The sequence below is a fragment of the Malaclemys terrapin genome, chromosome 2, assembly GCF_027887155.1.
Source record: "Malaclemys terrapin pileata isolate rMalTer1 chromosome 2, rMalTer1.hap1, whole genome shotgun sequence".
NCBI lineage: Eukaryota > Metazoa > Chordata > Testudines > Emydidae > Malaclemys > Malaclemys terrapin.
In genome coordinates, this window is record NC_071506.1 from 264311952 (window position 1) to 264328179 (window position 16228).

The following is a 16228-nucleotide window of genomic DNA, read 5'->3' on the forward strand; positions in this document are numbered from 1 at the left end:
ATCTAGTGTCCTATCTCTGGCCATTGAGAATACTTGCTACTAGCAGTCGCAGATTGGCTACATACCATTGTAGGCAGTCTCATCATCCCATTCTATCCATAAACTTACCAAGCTCTGGCTTGAAGCCAATTAGGTTTTTTGCACCCACTGATACCCTTAGAAGGCTGGTCCAGAGCTTCACTCCTCTGATGGTTAGAAACCTTTGTCTAATTTCAAGCCTAAACTTGTTGATGGCCATTTTATGTCCATTTATTCTTGTGCCAACATTGGTGCTTCACTTAAATAACTCCTCTCCCTCCCTGGTATTTATCTCTTCGGTGTATTTATAGAGAGCAATCGGATCTCCCCTCAGCCTTCTTGGTTAGGCTAAACTAGCCAAGCTCTTTGAGCCTTCTCTCCAGGAGGTAGGTTTTCTGGCCATCCTAGGTGGCCCTTCTCTGAACTTGTTCCAGTTTGAATTCATCTTTCATACACATGGGAGACCAGAATTGTACAGAATATTCCAGATGAGGTTCTGCCCCTCCACCCAAAAAATTCTCATTTACATTCCAGTCCTCTTTTTAAAAATGATGTGATGTATACAATGACTTCGTCTTTTTTATGAAACACCAACTGCTTACTAAGATAGAGGTAGTTTAATAGCTGTAAAATTTGAAGACATACATGTCCTGCAGATTTTCACCCCCCCCCCCCCATTCTGCGTTCTGCCCATCTGGTTGGATAAAGTAACTTTCAAGCATGACCAAATAGAATGACTTACTAAGCCCTGCTAACGTAGAAAAGCAATTGTGATGTGACATCTTTTAAAAATTAAGATGAGATGTTAGAACACTTGGGAGCCTGAAAATCCATTTGTACTGAAACTTGGAATCTTTTTAATCAAATGGGGGAATAATTAGCTGCAGTGGTGGCAAAAAGAGGTGCTGCATTGTTGGAAACCAACCTGAACGCGTCTCAAGGTGGATCAATGTAAACTGTGCTTATATCTGTTTTCCACTGGAAAACCCATAGTAGAAACAGTTGTAGCTGTTCCTTTTGCCATTGTTCTACAAAACAAAATTGCTTATGAATTCTTGAACTATTTTAAGTCACTTTTATAACACCTGTATCTCCTTGTTTGCAGCTTACCAAGGTGGCCAGTAAAGTTCTCTCTGAGGAGCCAAAAAGCAGACAGCTCATGACTTCTGATCAGGACACTAAAGTTGTGGCTGAACCGCAGGTGCAGCAAGTACAAGAAGTTAAAGACAGTTCTCACCTAGTAAGTATTCTAGTAAAAAAAAAAAAAAAAAAAAAAACCCAAACATTTCACTTAGTTTGAGGTAACTATCTAGTGTAGTCTTTGTTTTGTATATTGAACAAATACGCACTTTTGTTTGGTAGTCTTCAATACAAATTGTATCCCAGAACACTCTAATACAGGACATGGGCAGTACATGGCACCGCCACCAAAACTCCTGAGAAGTAGCTGTCTAGGTGGCTGCATTTCCACAACTCCTGGAAATTCACCTTCATAGTACAAAGTTATTTCTCTGTCTTGAAGTAGTATGCGTCTTTAGTTAACATGTTAGGCACTTACTAGTATGCGAAAGCCAATTGGAGAAGTGTTTAATTTTATTAAAAAAAAAAAAAAAAGCTGCTAACCCTCAAGTTAGTCAATAGAGAGTGCTAGAACCTACACATGAGTAGAGATTTTGCGGGAATAAATCTTGGCATGGATAGCTTTAGATTAAGTGTTGATAACTTGTGTAAAATGGGAATTTGCATCCCATGTAATGAATTTTGCATAGTCAAAACACTCTGGCAGACGGCACAAAATACATGTTGCTGTGCAGGATCTAATAAATTGCATTATGGGGTTCTTGTGGCTTTTGGCAAAATGCATGGTAAATGCAACTTGTGTACAGATTTAGTAATAGTAGCAAATGTTCCAAATAACTTAGACAATTGGGTTTGAATTTTTTATTAACTAATGGAAAATTTAACTTCTTGCATAAACGGTACTTAAATGATTTGAGACTAAAATGAAATAATGCTTTAAGGAAAATATTGCCTTTGGGACTGGGTGGGGGGTGAGTGGGGTAGGATGGGGGAGGGGGAGCTGCACTTGGGGCAGGAGCAGGGAGCCATCAATACCTCTCTCGACTGAGCTGTCCCAGAGTGCTCCTCCAGGCTCCAGCAGCAGCTGGTCTTCCCCTCCCCTTCTGTATAACAAACAGTTCACTAGGCCACTTTAAACTCTGCTTTTCTCACTTACACTAATTAAACACATGTATTCTCCAGGTTGTCCTAAAACATGGGTATATGTGGAGGTTGGGGACCTTGTTTTTTTTTTTTTGTTTTTTTTAAGTTGAGTGACTTCCCTGCCTCAATTCGGTTCTGCTTCAAACTCAAATGTGGATGTTTCTCTTCTCTTTAAAATCAGACAGGAATATGTTGAGCCAAATTCAGAGTGGCATTATTTCAGATGTGCAGAGTTTTTGTTCCATGCTAAAGTTGCCTCTCTTCAGAATATCTGACTCTAGGGAACAGTCAAAATACCAGTAATTTTCAGTGCTACATCTGGACCTAATAGGTATATCAGTTGTTCTAAAGAAAAGGGTGCCAGCTTATTTGCATTAGTTTCCCACTCTCACAGAGAAGCCACTCACTATGCTTTTTGTCTAATGCTAGTTCTTCTAAACTTAAGTAAAATATCCTTAATTAAAACGCGTAATGCTAGATGCTGTCTGGGAAAAACTGGACGTATGGTAACTCTACTCTAGTTTTCAGCTTTTCTCCCTATAAAGTGTCATTATTTTTCAAGCTTTTCATGAACTATACCAGTATCGTGGTTCTTAGGATACTGCTCATGTAGAGCACCTGTCAGTGACTTAATATATTGACCTATGCTTCTAAAGGGGTTTCTTTAAAAGCCATATGTTCCCTCTCATACAAAATGGCTGAATATTTTATTAGTAATTATTTTATGCTCCTGTACAAAATCTGGCAATATGGCTGTAGATTCATGAGCAAAACTTGTCTCTTCAGTAGAATTCAAGAAACATACAAAGAAGTAGGTAATCTAATTTTTAATCTAATTCCCGCTGAGGTCCTGGCTAAAACATGATTAACAAGAAAGCACTGTTTTCCCCAGTTTATTTGAATTACTTTTTAAAGGTTATAAGGCCATATTTCTGCAAACTGGTGCAGAAATGTGCAGATTACTTCTCTGGACCTCTGTGCACTGGGGGTATTCAGCAAAACGTGTTACTGCTTGTGGAGGCCCTACCAGAAACCCTGAGAGCACAAGAGCCCTTCTGCCAGGAGCTTATTCGAATGCGTTGAATCGTATTCCCTAGCCATCCTGGCAGTGCACCTCGAATGAAGGTTAGGCTGTCTGCTTTCTGCCAGTTCCGCCACCCCTTCACAGAATGTCTGTTGGGAGGCTTCTGGAATAGATATAGACCTTGGCAAATGTAACTCCTTGGGTATTTGTCTGGAGCCTTGAATGAACCAGTGAACCCACAGAAGTGTGTGGATTTTTGGGGGGGTTTTTTGGGGGGGGGAGGGTGTTTTTTGTTTTTTAAATTTTTGTAAAGGATTAATCTTTTTCTCAATAAAATGTAGTGTCAGTCTTCCTCTGCGAACATAGTAAGATCAAACTTACAACACACATTTAGCCATTCCATAGTTTGAGCAGCTAGTAGTCCGCCTAGCAGTAAGCAAATTAAGACTAATTTTTTTTGTTAGGACTCCTTTGTCCCTACCTAGAAATCTGGCTGTGTAGACAATGGCTAAGGGTATGTCTACATGAAGGGTTTAATGCAACTTTTTAGCTGCACATTTGGTAACTCACAGTATGCAAGTGCCACCAATAATATGCACCCAATATGCTTGTTCTGTTTTCAATTTCAACATGGTGTGAAAACATTGGTAGTTTGCTGCAAACTGATGGAGTATCATTCTCAAGAGGATGTGGAATATCCCGTGGTCCTTTGCTGTGTGGCTGAGCAATGTATATTATGGGATAGTTTTCACTGTGAATTGTGGGATGCGAAGTGGAAGTTAGGAGGATTCAGATTTTTAAAACCCCATATTCTTGCTGTTTCACGTCATGCTTCCTTTTTGGATGAGCATTTTTGCCATTTTGCTTTCTGCCAGCATAGACCCAGAAATACACTATGCTGCTGTGGTGGCAAGTGAGAGTATGCAGAGGCTGACTGGGCTGTATTACAGTGCACAGAGCCACACATTCAGCTTTGGACTTCACCCACCTTACCACCAAGCAGAAGGAAGGAACATGTTAACTGAGTAGTTGCAGGAAGGTGATTGAGTGCATTTGGCTGCCTTGAAATGCAGATCGTGCTGCTTATGGAATCATTTGGATGCAGCAGAAAGAGTCTATTATTGTAGTTGTGTTCTGCACGATATTTGTGAGACCCAGGGGGGTAAGCCTTATCAATGGGTGGAACCAAGCTGCAGAGACTTGCTTAGCAGTTCGAGCAGCCAGCAAGGCATCCTGTAGAGAATATTAACACAAAGGAGAATACTTTTAGGGATGCCTGTTGCTCATATTTTGAATCTCCTGGTTGAATGTGTCTGTGTATCTCACTGCTAATCCATGGGGGGCAAACTGGGATAGGTTTGAGCAGTGCAGTTTAAGGCTGGTGGAGGTGGGGATATTGCCTATATACTTCTGTAAAACTTTGAATTATTTTAGCTTTATTTAAAGAATTTTGTGTTACATTAGTGATGATTGAGAATGGACCAAAATGGATCTCACAATTTTTATTATGAAACAGTAACAAAGCTAAAAAAAAATTAAATAATACATAAATAATATACCTTTTTTATTTGAAAATACATTTTCCAAAACACTGTTTTATTTACAGTTTTTCTTTTTGTTGGTCAATGTGAACCAAACTAAAAGTGCAACAGTGTAAACAGAGCAAATATAACAAGTTTGCAGGGGGAAGGAGCTTAAAGTTAGTGTGCATAGGTCTTGCCTCTTGTACTCAGTTGTTCTGGTGCCCGGGCTCCAAAGTTCTGGACTTCTGGAGCCGGTGTTCCTGGTGGGCAGATGTTGGACCTGAGAGGGGAGTGGCCTCTCCAAGTACTACATGTCTATGGCATGGAGGAATTGCTGCTGGTGCCAGTAGCCAGTATTGTGGCCTAGCAGTAGCATGTTTTGTAGGAGAGCATTCTGTCTCAGGATTGTGTTCGTGCATTGCCTCTCTCTATTTCTGTCTTTTTCAGTGCTCTCCTTAGCCACTGTGATGCTTTCCTTCATCATTGCCACAATCTCCTGGGAGAGCTGGATTTCTTTCTTCCTCTGAGTCCTCATGTACAGCTTCCACCTATCAGCCAGTGTGGTCTTCATTTGGGACTCTGCCATGAGTTCGCCAAACATTTTGTCCTGAATCTTCCTTTTTTGCTCCTTCTGGTTGGCCAGCCTCTCAACAGTAGCTAGAGGCCCTGTTCTTGATGGTCTGGCTGTTGCAGGTGCTGTGGTTGTGGGAGTATTGGAAGTGGGGAGGGGACATTGAGTCACTTATTGTTAATATTTCAGACTGGCCATGGTAGCATTTTCATTTATTATGCGTATGTGACTTTACCTCCTTAAGATACTTGCCGTCTTGGAGAACCGCAGAGATGGTAAGTGGCCTGCATGTGAGGTGGTGCTGCGTGCACTAGGATTTCTATATGCTATGTTTGCTGCTGTACTTTAGTAGGTCGGTGGGGTGGGTTGGGTTGAGTTGGAATTCTGTTCCCATTTTGGTTTTGCAGTTTTGTTTTAGGCCCTCTGGTGTTGGAGGGATTGGGGATGCATTAGAGGCCGAACAGAGAGTAATCCCCTGTGGATCCCCATTAGGCTGTCCTCCCTCTCAGTGATGATGCACTGAGGCAGGTGACTAGGAAGCAGAGAAGAGTATTACTTAAAGGAAAGGCCAGACCAGCGGGAGATTCTGTGAAGTTATTCACCAGAGTGGGCCACTTCAGAAGTACTGCAGGAGAGGAAAGGGCTTGAACGCTATACTGGGAGGGCAGCAGAGGGGAGAATGGGTTTGCTATACTGGGGACAGATGGGCATGTAGCTATTCCCTACAGTGTGGAAACTAAAATCGAATAATTCCTCAGTCTTAAATTCTGTGTTACCTCCTTTGCAAACATGGAGAGGGTGCAGATGGGGTCCTGCTGTGATTGTCAGTGGACCCTGTATGTTACAGGACATTGAAACCTCATTAGGGAACAGTACTGTTTGTACCTTTTTCTGGGCATGCAATGTCCATTTATTCCTTATGTAAACTCTGAACAATAACCAAATTTATTTTCCTGTAACCACGGTCTCAAAAAATAGTAGCATTTTGCAATAATAAATTGTTTTCATTGATCAAATGTGCTCTGGGGTGGGGTAGATGCTGTGGCTGCACCATGCAGCCAGATGACATTTTGGGCTGGTGAATGGGTGGCATTTTCTAGGTAGGACAGATGAGGGAAGGAGAAATGAAGATTGACAAATGGCCTCTGTGCCACAATCCTAAAGGTTGTTGATAGCTGTGGCTTGCAAGAGATAGAGGATAGTCACCTGGGCGGAGCAGCTGCCATTTTGGAAACTCATATGGGGAGGCTAACAGGTCAGCATGGACTGATGGACAGAGGGAGGCAGGGGCTAGCTTCTGGCTCACATCTGTCTAAAATGGCTGTGGGGCACCCAGAATAAAATCATAGACTTTACTGTCATAAGGGACCATTATGATCATCTAGTCTGACCTCCTGTATAACACCGGCCACAGAATCTCACCTATCCAGAAGACAAAAGGCATTATATTATATAGCACAACAATAATAAATTGTAAAGATAGGTACTTACATGCTGAAATTCCCTTCAGGGAATTTGACACTTCGGTTGCAGCATGGCTTTCTAGCAGGGACTGAGCCTCTGTGACTGCAGCTGGCTTTCCAGCTGGATAGCATTAGTGTTCGGGGTCCCAAAAAGATCTTGACTCTCTCAGGAATCAGCTCTTTTCCAGCATCCTCCCAGTCATCCTCCAGTGAGTCTTGCTGGTCATCTGTGGTGGTGGGGAGAGCAGGTTCCACATGGTGTCTTGGATGAGTTGTGCAATAATTGTGTAGGACCCTGTCCAGTTCATCATAAAATGGACAGATCACATGTCCTCTGCCAGATTATCATTGTCCCTCATTTCAGTGTACGTCCTCTTAAAATGCTTGCTCTTTTTCCTGTATTTCTCCTTGTCCCAGTCTTGGGTCCAAAAGGTCTTTATTCTAGTGGCCAGCCACAAGAGCGTCCTGTGCCAATACTTTTCTCCAGATGGTGATGGAGATCCAGGGTCTCAGTATGGCTCCAAGAATAATGATACTGTGGGATTCAGGAGCAAATGAGAATATTTTGTCTCTGTTCCAGCTTTAAAGGGAGAAGGGATTATGGGAACTTGACACCATAGCAGGAGGATGACACACATGTGAACAGACAAGTCAGTAATGGGCAACCTGCAGAGCACTGTGGGATAGCCTTTGGAAGCATGGAGGCAAATGCATGCACGTGAACAATAGACTGCACTAATTTAATTTTGCAGGATTCCTAGTCCACTTGGCAAGAGGATTCCAGAGTTTATGGCAAATGAGGAGTTTGTGTGCAGCAATGGAATGAATCATGTATACATCCATTTTCAAACAGGATTAACTTGGTTTGATCCACTTTAAAACTCCCATGTAGACAAGCTCTAAGTGAGGCAGAGGGATTTCTTCAATCTTGTATCTAGGAAACCTCAGTGAATGGACACCATATAACATTTAATGACCAATCAAACTACTTACTGTGTTAGGCTCTCTGAAATAGCTTGGAAACCCCATTGTTGGATGCTATTAAAACTAGACAAAGCACATGCAAATTGGCTGTAAGAAACAATCCTACTTTGGCAGAAAACTGAACTAGACTGAACATTTGCCATCTTTAATGTCAGCAACTTTGAGAAACTCCCATATCTAAAATAATTTGTTTTTAAAACCTCAATATACCCTCATTTAAAAAGTAATAAAATTGCAGTGGTGGAGTCAAGTGATTCTTATCTTCTGGGATCCTTATTGTCCAGTCCCAAAGTTTTCTTTGTTCCTCTAGTACTAAATTACTATCAGTTCTTGATGTCACTTTTTTGATTTTGTATTGTTTCTGTCTGTCATCGTACTTGGGCCATATCCCCATTTTACAGATGAGGAACTGAGGCACAGTAAGAGAAAGTGACTTGCCCAAGATCTCACAAGCTTAGACAACTGTGAATTGAATTTTCATCTCCTAAGTAATTTCATTCTTCAACCACAAAAGAGGCTGCTTTCGATAGTGGGGAGTGTGTGGTTTTTTTTTTTAGGTGTTCTAATAGCAGCCCTATGACAATACATTTTACCATTCCTAATTTGATTATTCTGTTGCTCACTGTAGAGAAGATCTTTAACTTGGGCACAGTTTGTCTGGTTCATCTACTGCTCAGATAATGCGTCCCTGTCCGCCAGAGTTACGTGGGTGTACCTGGTTCATACGTGGACTGTCAATCTGACAAACAAGCAGTTGAAAATTGCAAAGAACTTGCTTTCATAGCAGCTGGCTGAGACAAGGACCAGTTTTAGAACTTGCTGATGGAAGCTTAACTTGAGATGAATGAGGTCCTTGTTACCAAGTGAAGGCAACTTGAGGAATAGACTGGGATTGCAACTGTTGCATCTATTGGTGCAGCAGGTTCATCCCTTACTGAAGATTCAGGGTTTACTTCCAGACCCTCCCATGTGCTCCTGCGATGCAGTGGTGGCTCTACTGCTTTTTCATTTACACTTGAGCTTAACTGAGGTTGCATTTCCTCAGTGTAGACCTTTCCAGTCATTCATGCCTTGCTCATCTTTAGGTTGGACTTGAGTGGTATACTGTTCTTGGGTCTACCTTTTTGAGTCTACCACTCAGAAGCCTCACCTGATGGTGAATGATATCCAACCTAATTAATGGGGTTGGGGCAGTGTGAGCACATTAGCAGTGCTCCATGAACTGCCCTGGTTTCTTTCAAAGTGCAATTAAAGCAGTTGATTTGGTAATACTAGGAGATATGGCTATTTTATTGTAAACCCTTGTGGGTTCCTTTTCCGGGTTATTCATGGTCTGGTTGCCCCAGGTGACCTGTCCTACCATATTTGTCCATCTAGATGACACTAAATAGTAATTATTACAAGATTCCCAGAAAAAGGTAGGGTGAATAGATTGGAGAAGAGACATTAGGAAGATTAGAGAAGGAAATGCATGAGGGAAAGGATCTTGCGGAATAGTTGTTAATCAGACCATTCCTCGACTGATAAGGCCTCACTGACTTGTTTCAAAGGCTGGCCTCTAGTCTAGAATCAGGTATAGCCAAAACCTCCATTTCTGGCATCACTCTGATGGATAGAAGTGTCTGAGTCATCCTCAGCAAAGGTTTGTTATGAGCAGCTACTGGGCCGGACCAACAGACTTCTCGCATATAGTTATTACCCATACTTCTCGCATTTGTATGTAGGCATCTAAGATACTGGTTCGATCTTGCCTCCCAGTTTTGCCCTGACCCTCCTTTCTCTCTGCCATTATAGCCCACACTCCCTCTTGTTTCCGACCCATCTCCCAGGTCTCCATGTTCCCCACTTACCTGTGGGCTTTGCTCACCTGTCCTCATCAGATGGTGCCTGTCTTTTCTTCCCCCACCACCTTGATGGTTGAGGTCACTAGCAAACTATTGCCCTTGAAATAGTCAAGTCATTTTAAAGGCTACAGTTTTTTTAAATCATGGTTTAAATCACTCTTTAAAAATATCAATTACTTAAATCAGGTTGAAGCTTTGTAAACCTAATATTCTTGAGCTAATGTAACTTGAAATTTATAATGCTGGTTCTGTTTTGTTTTTGTTCAAGTAGTGACATTATCTTATTTGTGTGGTGTAGGCAGAAAATAAACTCTGTTCCTGCAAAGACTAAGTAGATACTTGAGTCTTCTCACATAGTTAATCCCATTCACTTCAGTGGGAATGCCCATGCCGAAGTGTTTGCAGGAACTAAACCTGAATTTATTAAATTTTTGTTAATGGTATTAAAAATTTTGTCACTTTGAAACAAAATTGCTTCACTGGCAATGCAAATGTACTTAGATTTTTCAAAACCGTAGCACAGATATTGTGAACTCTCTTGTATACACAGACCAAAACTTTCAAAAATAGGAGGCTAAATTTAGGCTCCTTTGCTTTTAATAAAAGCCCCTGAGTGACCTAAGAGACAAATCCTTTTGATTTCAAAGTGAAAACCATGATGGAGGGATACAACCTGGTCAAAGTACATCAGCTTTATCGGTTTGCGAAAATTCGGTGTATCAGAAGGTGGTGGTGGTTGCAAATATAGCATGGTTATTTGCTTATTAGTGTTCTCCACAGGGTGGATTTGATTTAAATCACTAGTCAGGGAGACTTGATTTAATCATGGTTTTCTACATAAAAGTGCATTCTTGTGGGTTGCTGTAACCTTAATACATATTCTTTACAACTCAGAGAGATGTAGGTTTCATTTTTAGAAGGTACACGCTATACGTTTTTAAACAGTGATTTATTTTGAAAACTTTTCCGATTTAGTTTTACAGCTATATCGGAAAATGAAAGATTGGTTATTTCATTTACCAAAGGTAATTGAAGCAGATAGTTCACCTCCCAATGACTTCATAAATATCTCCAATTCAACAGGTTAATTATTAATATTTGGAGGATTTTCTTGCCATGCTGTATTAGGAGGAGAACCTCACCAGACAGACATTTAAATTGTTTTATTTAACTTCAACAATGTTATGTATTCTGGATTTTTCTTCAACAGCAAACATATAATATTTTAACAAAACAAGCATATGTCCCTCACTTCTCACATTTATCTCCAAACTTCTTCTCCTTGTCCAGATCTATTCTGCCCCCAACCATCTTCTATTCATTTAATTTTTTGAAACTTTGCATTTTTAGAGAGAGGTAAGGGATTAACTCTGTGAACACAAATTTGCAGAGACCGCAGTCCTCAACTCTATTGTATTGCTCACCTCTATATATTATTTATTTATTTAAAAACATTTTTTGCTGCTAACAAGCATGTTATGTCTGGAGACACAAATCCACAGTTTGAGAACTGCAAAACTAAGCATCTCTGATGGTATCTTCTAGACTGAGCACTAAGTCCCATTGGGTAGATAGAAAGATGAACCTAAATAATCTATACAGAAGCGGGTGGGACCCCATAAGATTGGGTCCTTAATCCATGAACTATTGGAACTCATTTACAAAACTTTGCTTAAAAATTACATGACTATATTGTCTCATACTATAGAATTTATAATCCCTATTCCATGATGAGATATCTTTGAACTATAATATGTCTTAATTAAAAATATCTTTAGATAAAATGCTTTTTGAGGAAAAAATCAGAAATCAAAAAATCAGATTTAAATAAAATCCGTTGTTTTTTTTAATCATCAATTTTTATCCACCCTGGTTCTCCCAGTAAGCATCTCAATGAGGCCTGTCCGTCTTTTCTTTTGTTTTTCCCTTCCTCCCCGTCCCAGTGTAAATGAGCATTTTGAGAGAGATTTCTTAGCAGGAAAAAAATCTCTGTAAAATCTGAATTTTATTAAGTAGGAAATTTAAAGAAAGTACAAAACGTTCTGTTTAGCAACTTAAGACTAAATATGGGCAAGAACTAAACTTGCATCCTATCAATAAAGTTATTTTTCATATTTTTTCTCCATCCTGTCTTAGAATCACCAGAACATATATAAAGAAAATGGTATGGTAAAGCCACAGCAAGTTACTTCTTGGCCACAGAATTTTCCATTTTGTTTTCCTGTTAATGTAAATAGTAGAATTGCTTGCCTGTGAGAGCACTAAATGAAAACTTTCAGATCAGTAGGCAAACTCTAGTTTTAATGGTACTTTGCTCTGTTGTAGCAAGCTTTCTCTTCACATTTCATTATGTCTGTGACATCGTTTCATATTCTGTATGAAAATATGCTTATAATATGAATGACATAACTGAGATATACTTTATGCAAGATGGCTCATGTGAAATATCCTTGGAAAGGTTACTACTTACTGAATGCGATTATAGGTCTGTCGCATCTTACGCTGGGGTTACGTTCCGCAGTCAGTGCGTAAAGCGAAAATCGCGTATAGTCAAAATTACATTGAGTGTAATGGCGGGCAGAATCACCCGCACTACAGGTACAGTATTAAAATTGTTTTTCCTCTTTTTGTTTTGTTTTTTTGTTTTTGCCGATCGCATAAAGCTGAAATCACACATGTTAAATGTGCATAAGATGCGACAGACCTGTATCCAATTTGTATGCCTGTATCATTTCTGTATCTAAAGTTAGGAATATTGACTATGTATCTGTATTTCAACTATGCTGCTCTGGGTGATGCCAAAGGCTAATACTTCAGGTACAACAATGGAAAAGCCAGACTGGGGGGATGACCTATCTCCGAAGACAATGAGCTGTGAAAAACGTGGCCTTCCTGTGGACGCTCCATGCTGCCTCTGACTCATGGATGCTGTGATGCTACAGAGTCAGGTGGTCTTGTCACCTGATACTAAACATTACCTGGGACTTCTTGTAACTTTCCACTGTAAAGGAAGGGGGGGGTCAAGTTTGGGAAACAAAGGATTCCCACCTCATGTAAATCCTATTTAAGGATGGCGAGGAAGGCAAACAGGAGTCCTCTTCATGGCCGGTCTGCCCAAGAGGAAAGACTGCAAAAGGGAAGGCAAGGGGGGAGTCCAGACTGAGACAGGGGTCCAGTCTGAAAAGGAATATGACTGGAACTCTGAGCCACAGAAACTTTGCAAACTGCCTGCAACAATATCTAGGGTGAGAAATACTATTTGACCTTACAAATTTTTGGATCATTCACACATGTCATATATTCAATGAAATGTATTCTAAATGGGGAGGAGAGACCACCAGTTCTCCTTTCCAGGAAATGTAGTGGAAAAATGACTCAGAATTAAATCTGAGTCAAGTTAGACACAAGAATGTTGAGAAACCCTGTCCTAGGAGAGAATTTAGGGGGGGACAGAAGAGGGGTGGGCAGCAGATGGTACCAATGATGCATCAGACTTCCTGTGCTTAAGAACAGTTCAGCTATAGGGACTTGTGACATTGTTCCCAGATTTGGTAACTTGGGCCAAGATAGTCTCCATCTTCTCTGTTGCTGTGAGTCTCAAGGCAAATCTCTTGGAGATTTATGCCTTCTGCCAATTCAGCAATGGTGAGAGGCTTAGTGTTGAATAGTTTCTTCTGAAAATTGGCCAGCTTAACTCTTTAGCATGTGCATGTTTGAGGTTAGAGAGTTGGCTGTCCGTTTGACTTAATGTATTTTAGCCTTTAAGAACTTGAGGCAATGAGTAGCACTTCCCAAATTCAGGTGTTGTTTTTGTTCTGTGGATAGAACAAATTTTAGTCTGCAACAGACTAGTACAGTGGCATACGAAAAATCAGTTGCAAAAAGTTGCTACAGAGAAAACTCTCTTCAAACAAATACACACTGTGTACAAAATATGGGTAGGGAACCATTGGATATGAAATCACTTGAAACACTTCCTACAAGGTTTGTGGAATTTTATGAGAACTGGGGACTTTAGACAGCTGATGAACATTGATTTTTGGCCTATAAGTCTTGCTGCAACCACTTCACAGTGCTGCTCCTCAAGGTAAAAAGAAATCAAACTGGCAGAGTTGGTGTTTGTTCCTACTGTATCTCTGCAGAGAGATTCTGTCCCAGGAATTGCAAATAGATGCGTGTCGAATTTCTGTGCATACACACTAGTTAATGCAAGGACTGGCTCACTTGATACTTATTCTTCTAGGAATACTTTCTCCCACAATGGCTCACCTGCAAATTCTTGAAATGTTTTTTAAAAAAATCATCTGCATGCTCAATTTTTATAGTACGATTTCTCTCCCCAAGTACAAACACAAGCTCCTGATCCACCTTGGGGTAATTAAGATTTGTTCTGATATCCTTTTGTACCTTTTCCACTTAGTCTCATCTATAGGATGTCTCTAGATAGTGTGGTTAAATGTAACCCCTGCTCCTTTATTGTTATGGCACTGGTATGTTCATGTTTCCTACATTTGAAACCTGCATGTTGCAATTTTTCCTTGTAAATTTCTTACTAATAAATAGCATATTACAAAGGGATTGAAATGTTTAGTTTTTGGAGATGGGACTTTTTACTTTTTTGTATTGTCTTTTTCTTGAAAGCAGTCTGTGTCTCCAGGTGTTTGTAGGTCTTATGCTGGCCACTGCTGATAAAGTGCATCTCACTGGTGAGTCATCTTCTCTTTAGAGTTCTGAAGATTAAAGCTTTCATGTTAGTCACAGTCTGGAAGTGCAGGCTCAGTAGTGGGAATCCGGTAGAAAACATTTTACCAAAATAAAAGGATTATAGGTAATTCTCCATACTGACAGTCTTTCCAAAAGTTTACTTGGGGAGAGGGATAGCTCAGTGGTTTGAGCATTGGCCTGCTAAACCCAGGGTTGAGTTCAATCTTTGAGGGGGGCACTTAGGGATCTGGGGCAAGATCAGTACTTGGTCCTGCTAGTGAAGGCAGGGGGCTGGACTTGATGACCTGTCAAGGTCCTTTCCAGTTCTAGGAGATAGGATATCTCCATTAATTTATTTTATACTCCTTGTTTGGCACACATTAAATTCAATGAAAAATAGAGCAGAAATTAATAGCAAGATATTTGCACAAAGATCTAGTGGAACACCTGGAAGACTGTTGTACAATTTTGTACCCCATAGTACACTAAATAGACTGGAAAAACTTACCATCTTCTTTGCCTTTGCCACAAAGATAAAGAAATAGCTCAGGCAATAGTAAGGTGGGGAAGTTGTAAAGAAAAAAAAAATGAATCTGAGCTGTATAAAATTGGGAATAGACAAGGTAGAGATAGTTGAGTAATCTGAGAGAAATGTGATTGTGGCCTTGTTTAAACTGAAGCTGAAGGATTGTGTATTTAATACAATTTTGGAAACTTCTTTCAGAACTTGAAAACTGTTTGCCCAAGACAAGTAAGAATCTTTCCTAGACAAGTGTCGTCAACTTAAGCAGCTTGTATTCTTTGCTTTATTTATTGATTTGATTGATAGTGCTCAGGTTCCAGTCTCTATGGTTGCACGGAGAATCTTCTAAACCTGAACTAAGTGTGAAATAATACAGGGTCATCTTCCTGAGTCTGCAGGCATGGGACCATCACCTGTGCTGCTGTTCAGAACTTGTTACGCAGCAGCAGAATAAATGTTAATTGCAGCAGTTGAATTGACAAGACTTGACTTACAATCTCCTAGGTGGCAATGAAACTTCTGAATAGGTGACTTTCATGCTGATGCTTCTTGGGAAAGGTCTGAGCAACAGCAGAATAAGACACTGTCTGTTTTCCAAGTAAAACTGAAAAGATGCTGGGAGATGGGTAACTTGGTTAGACTCTCACTACCCCTTTTGGAGAATCTTGGAATTTATGAAGTGGATGAGAGGAATACACACTGTTCCTTTCAGTATCCAGAGGAATTTTTGTGGTAACAGTGGAGGCACGTTTCACATTAGTCTCCCATACTAGCCACAGGCTATAAAAGATAGGCATTCCCTAGGCTGTACCAAGAGTATTTTGGTTGTAAGCCAAGCCCTGATGATGGGAGGTTGGTTCTGTTCATTATTCCTGGACAATTAGACCTGGAACACTTAATCCTGGTAAATGTGTCAAGCCTTATGGAAAGGATAAATGGGAGAATGGGCAGATAGAAGAACGCCTAGTTGTGGATGGGAAGTAGGGGAATTATTGTTGGGGTAGATAGAAAAGATAAGTAGAATGAGTGAGCAAGCGATTTTTGGCAAAAATGGCATAGACAAATAGAGAAGGAGGTAGAACTACCATGTAGGTAAAGGGGGTGGGGGGGAAAACAGGAAATAGACACTGAAAACAGTGCAGGAAAAATTCTCTCGTAGGAAAGAAGAGTGAAGTGAAGTCCAAGAAGGGAAAGCAAGAGACTATTTAAAATTAAATAAACAAACCTACTCCTTTAAATTACAGTGGTGTGGTGACAGAGGCAATTTTGCTTTATGATGAGGACAACTAAGCTTTGTCAGAATTTGAAAGCCCTGAAGAATGGAAGTAAAAATTATGTAGATAAGACTAGA

At 40.3% G+C, this 16228-nt stretch overlaps 1 protein-coding gene across 1 annotated transcript in view; it reads left to right on the top strand.

Moving 5' to 3' along the window:
• The window catches only part of LARP4B (La ribonucleoprotein 4B), a 103003-nt gene that overhangs the window by 37892 nt on the left and 48883 nt on the right, over positions 1 to 16228 (top strand). Inside the window, exon 2 of the mRNA XM_054021036.1 lies at positions 1124 to 1258. Coding sequence (XP_053877011.1) covers positions 1178 to 1258 — 81 coding nt within the window. The 5' untranslated portion in view covers positions 1124 to 1177. The remainder of the gene's footprint in view (positions 1 to 1123; positions 1259 to 16228) is intronic.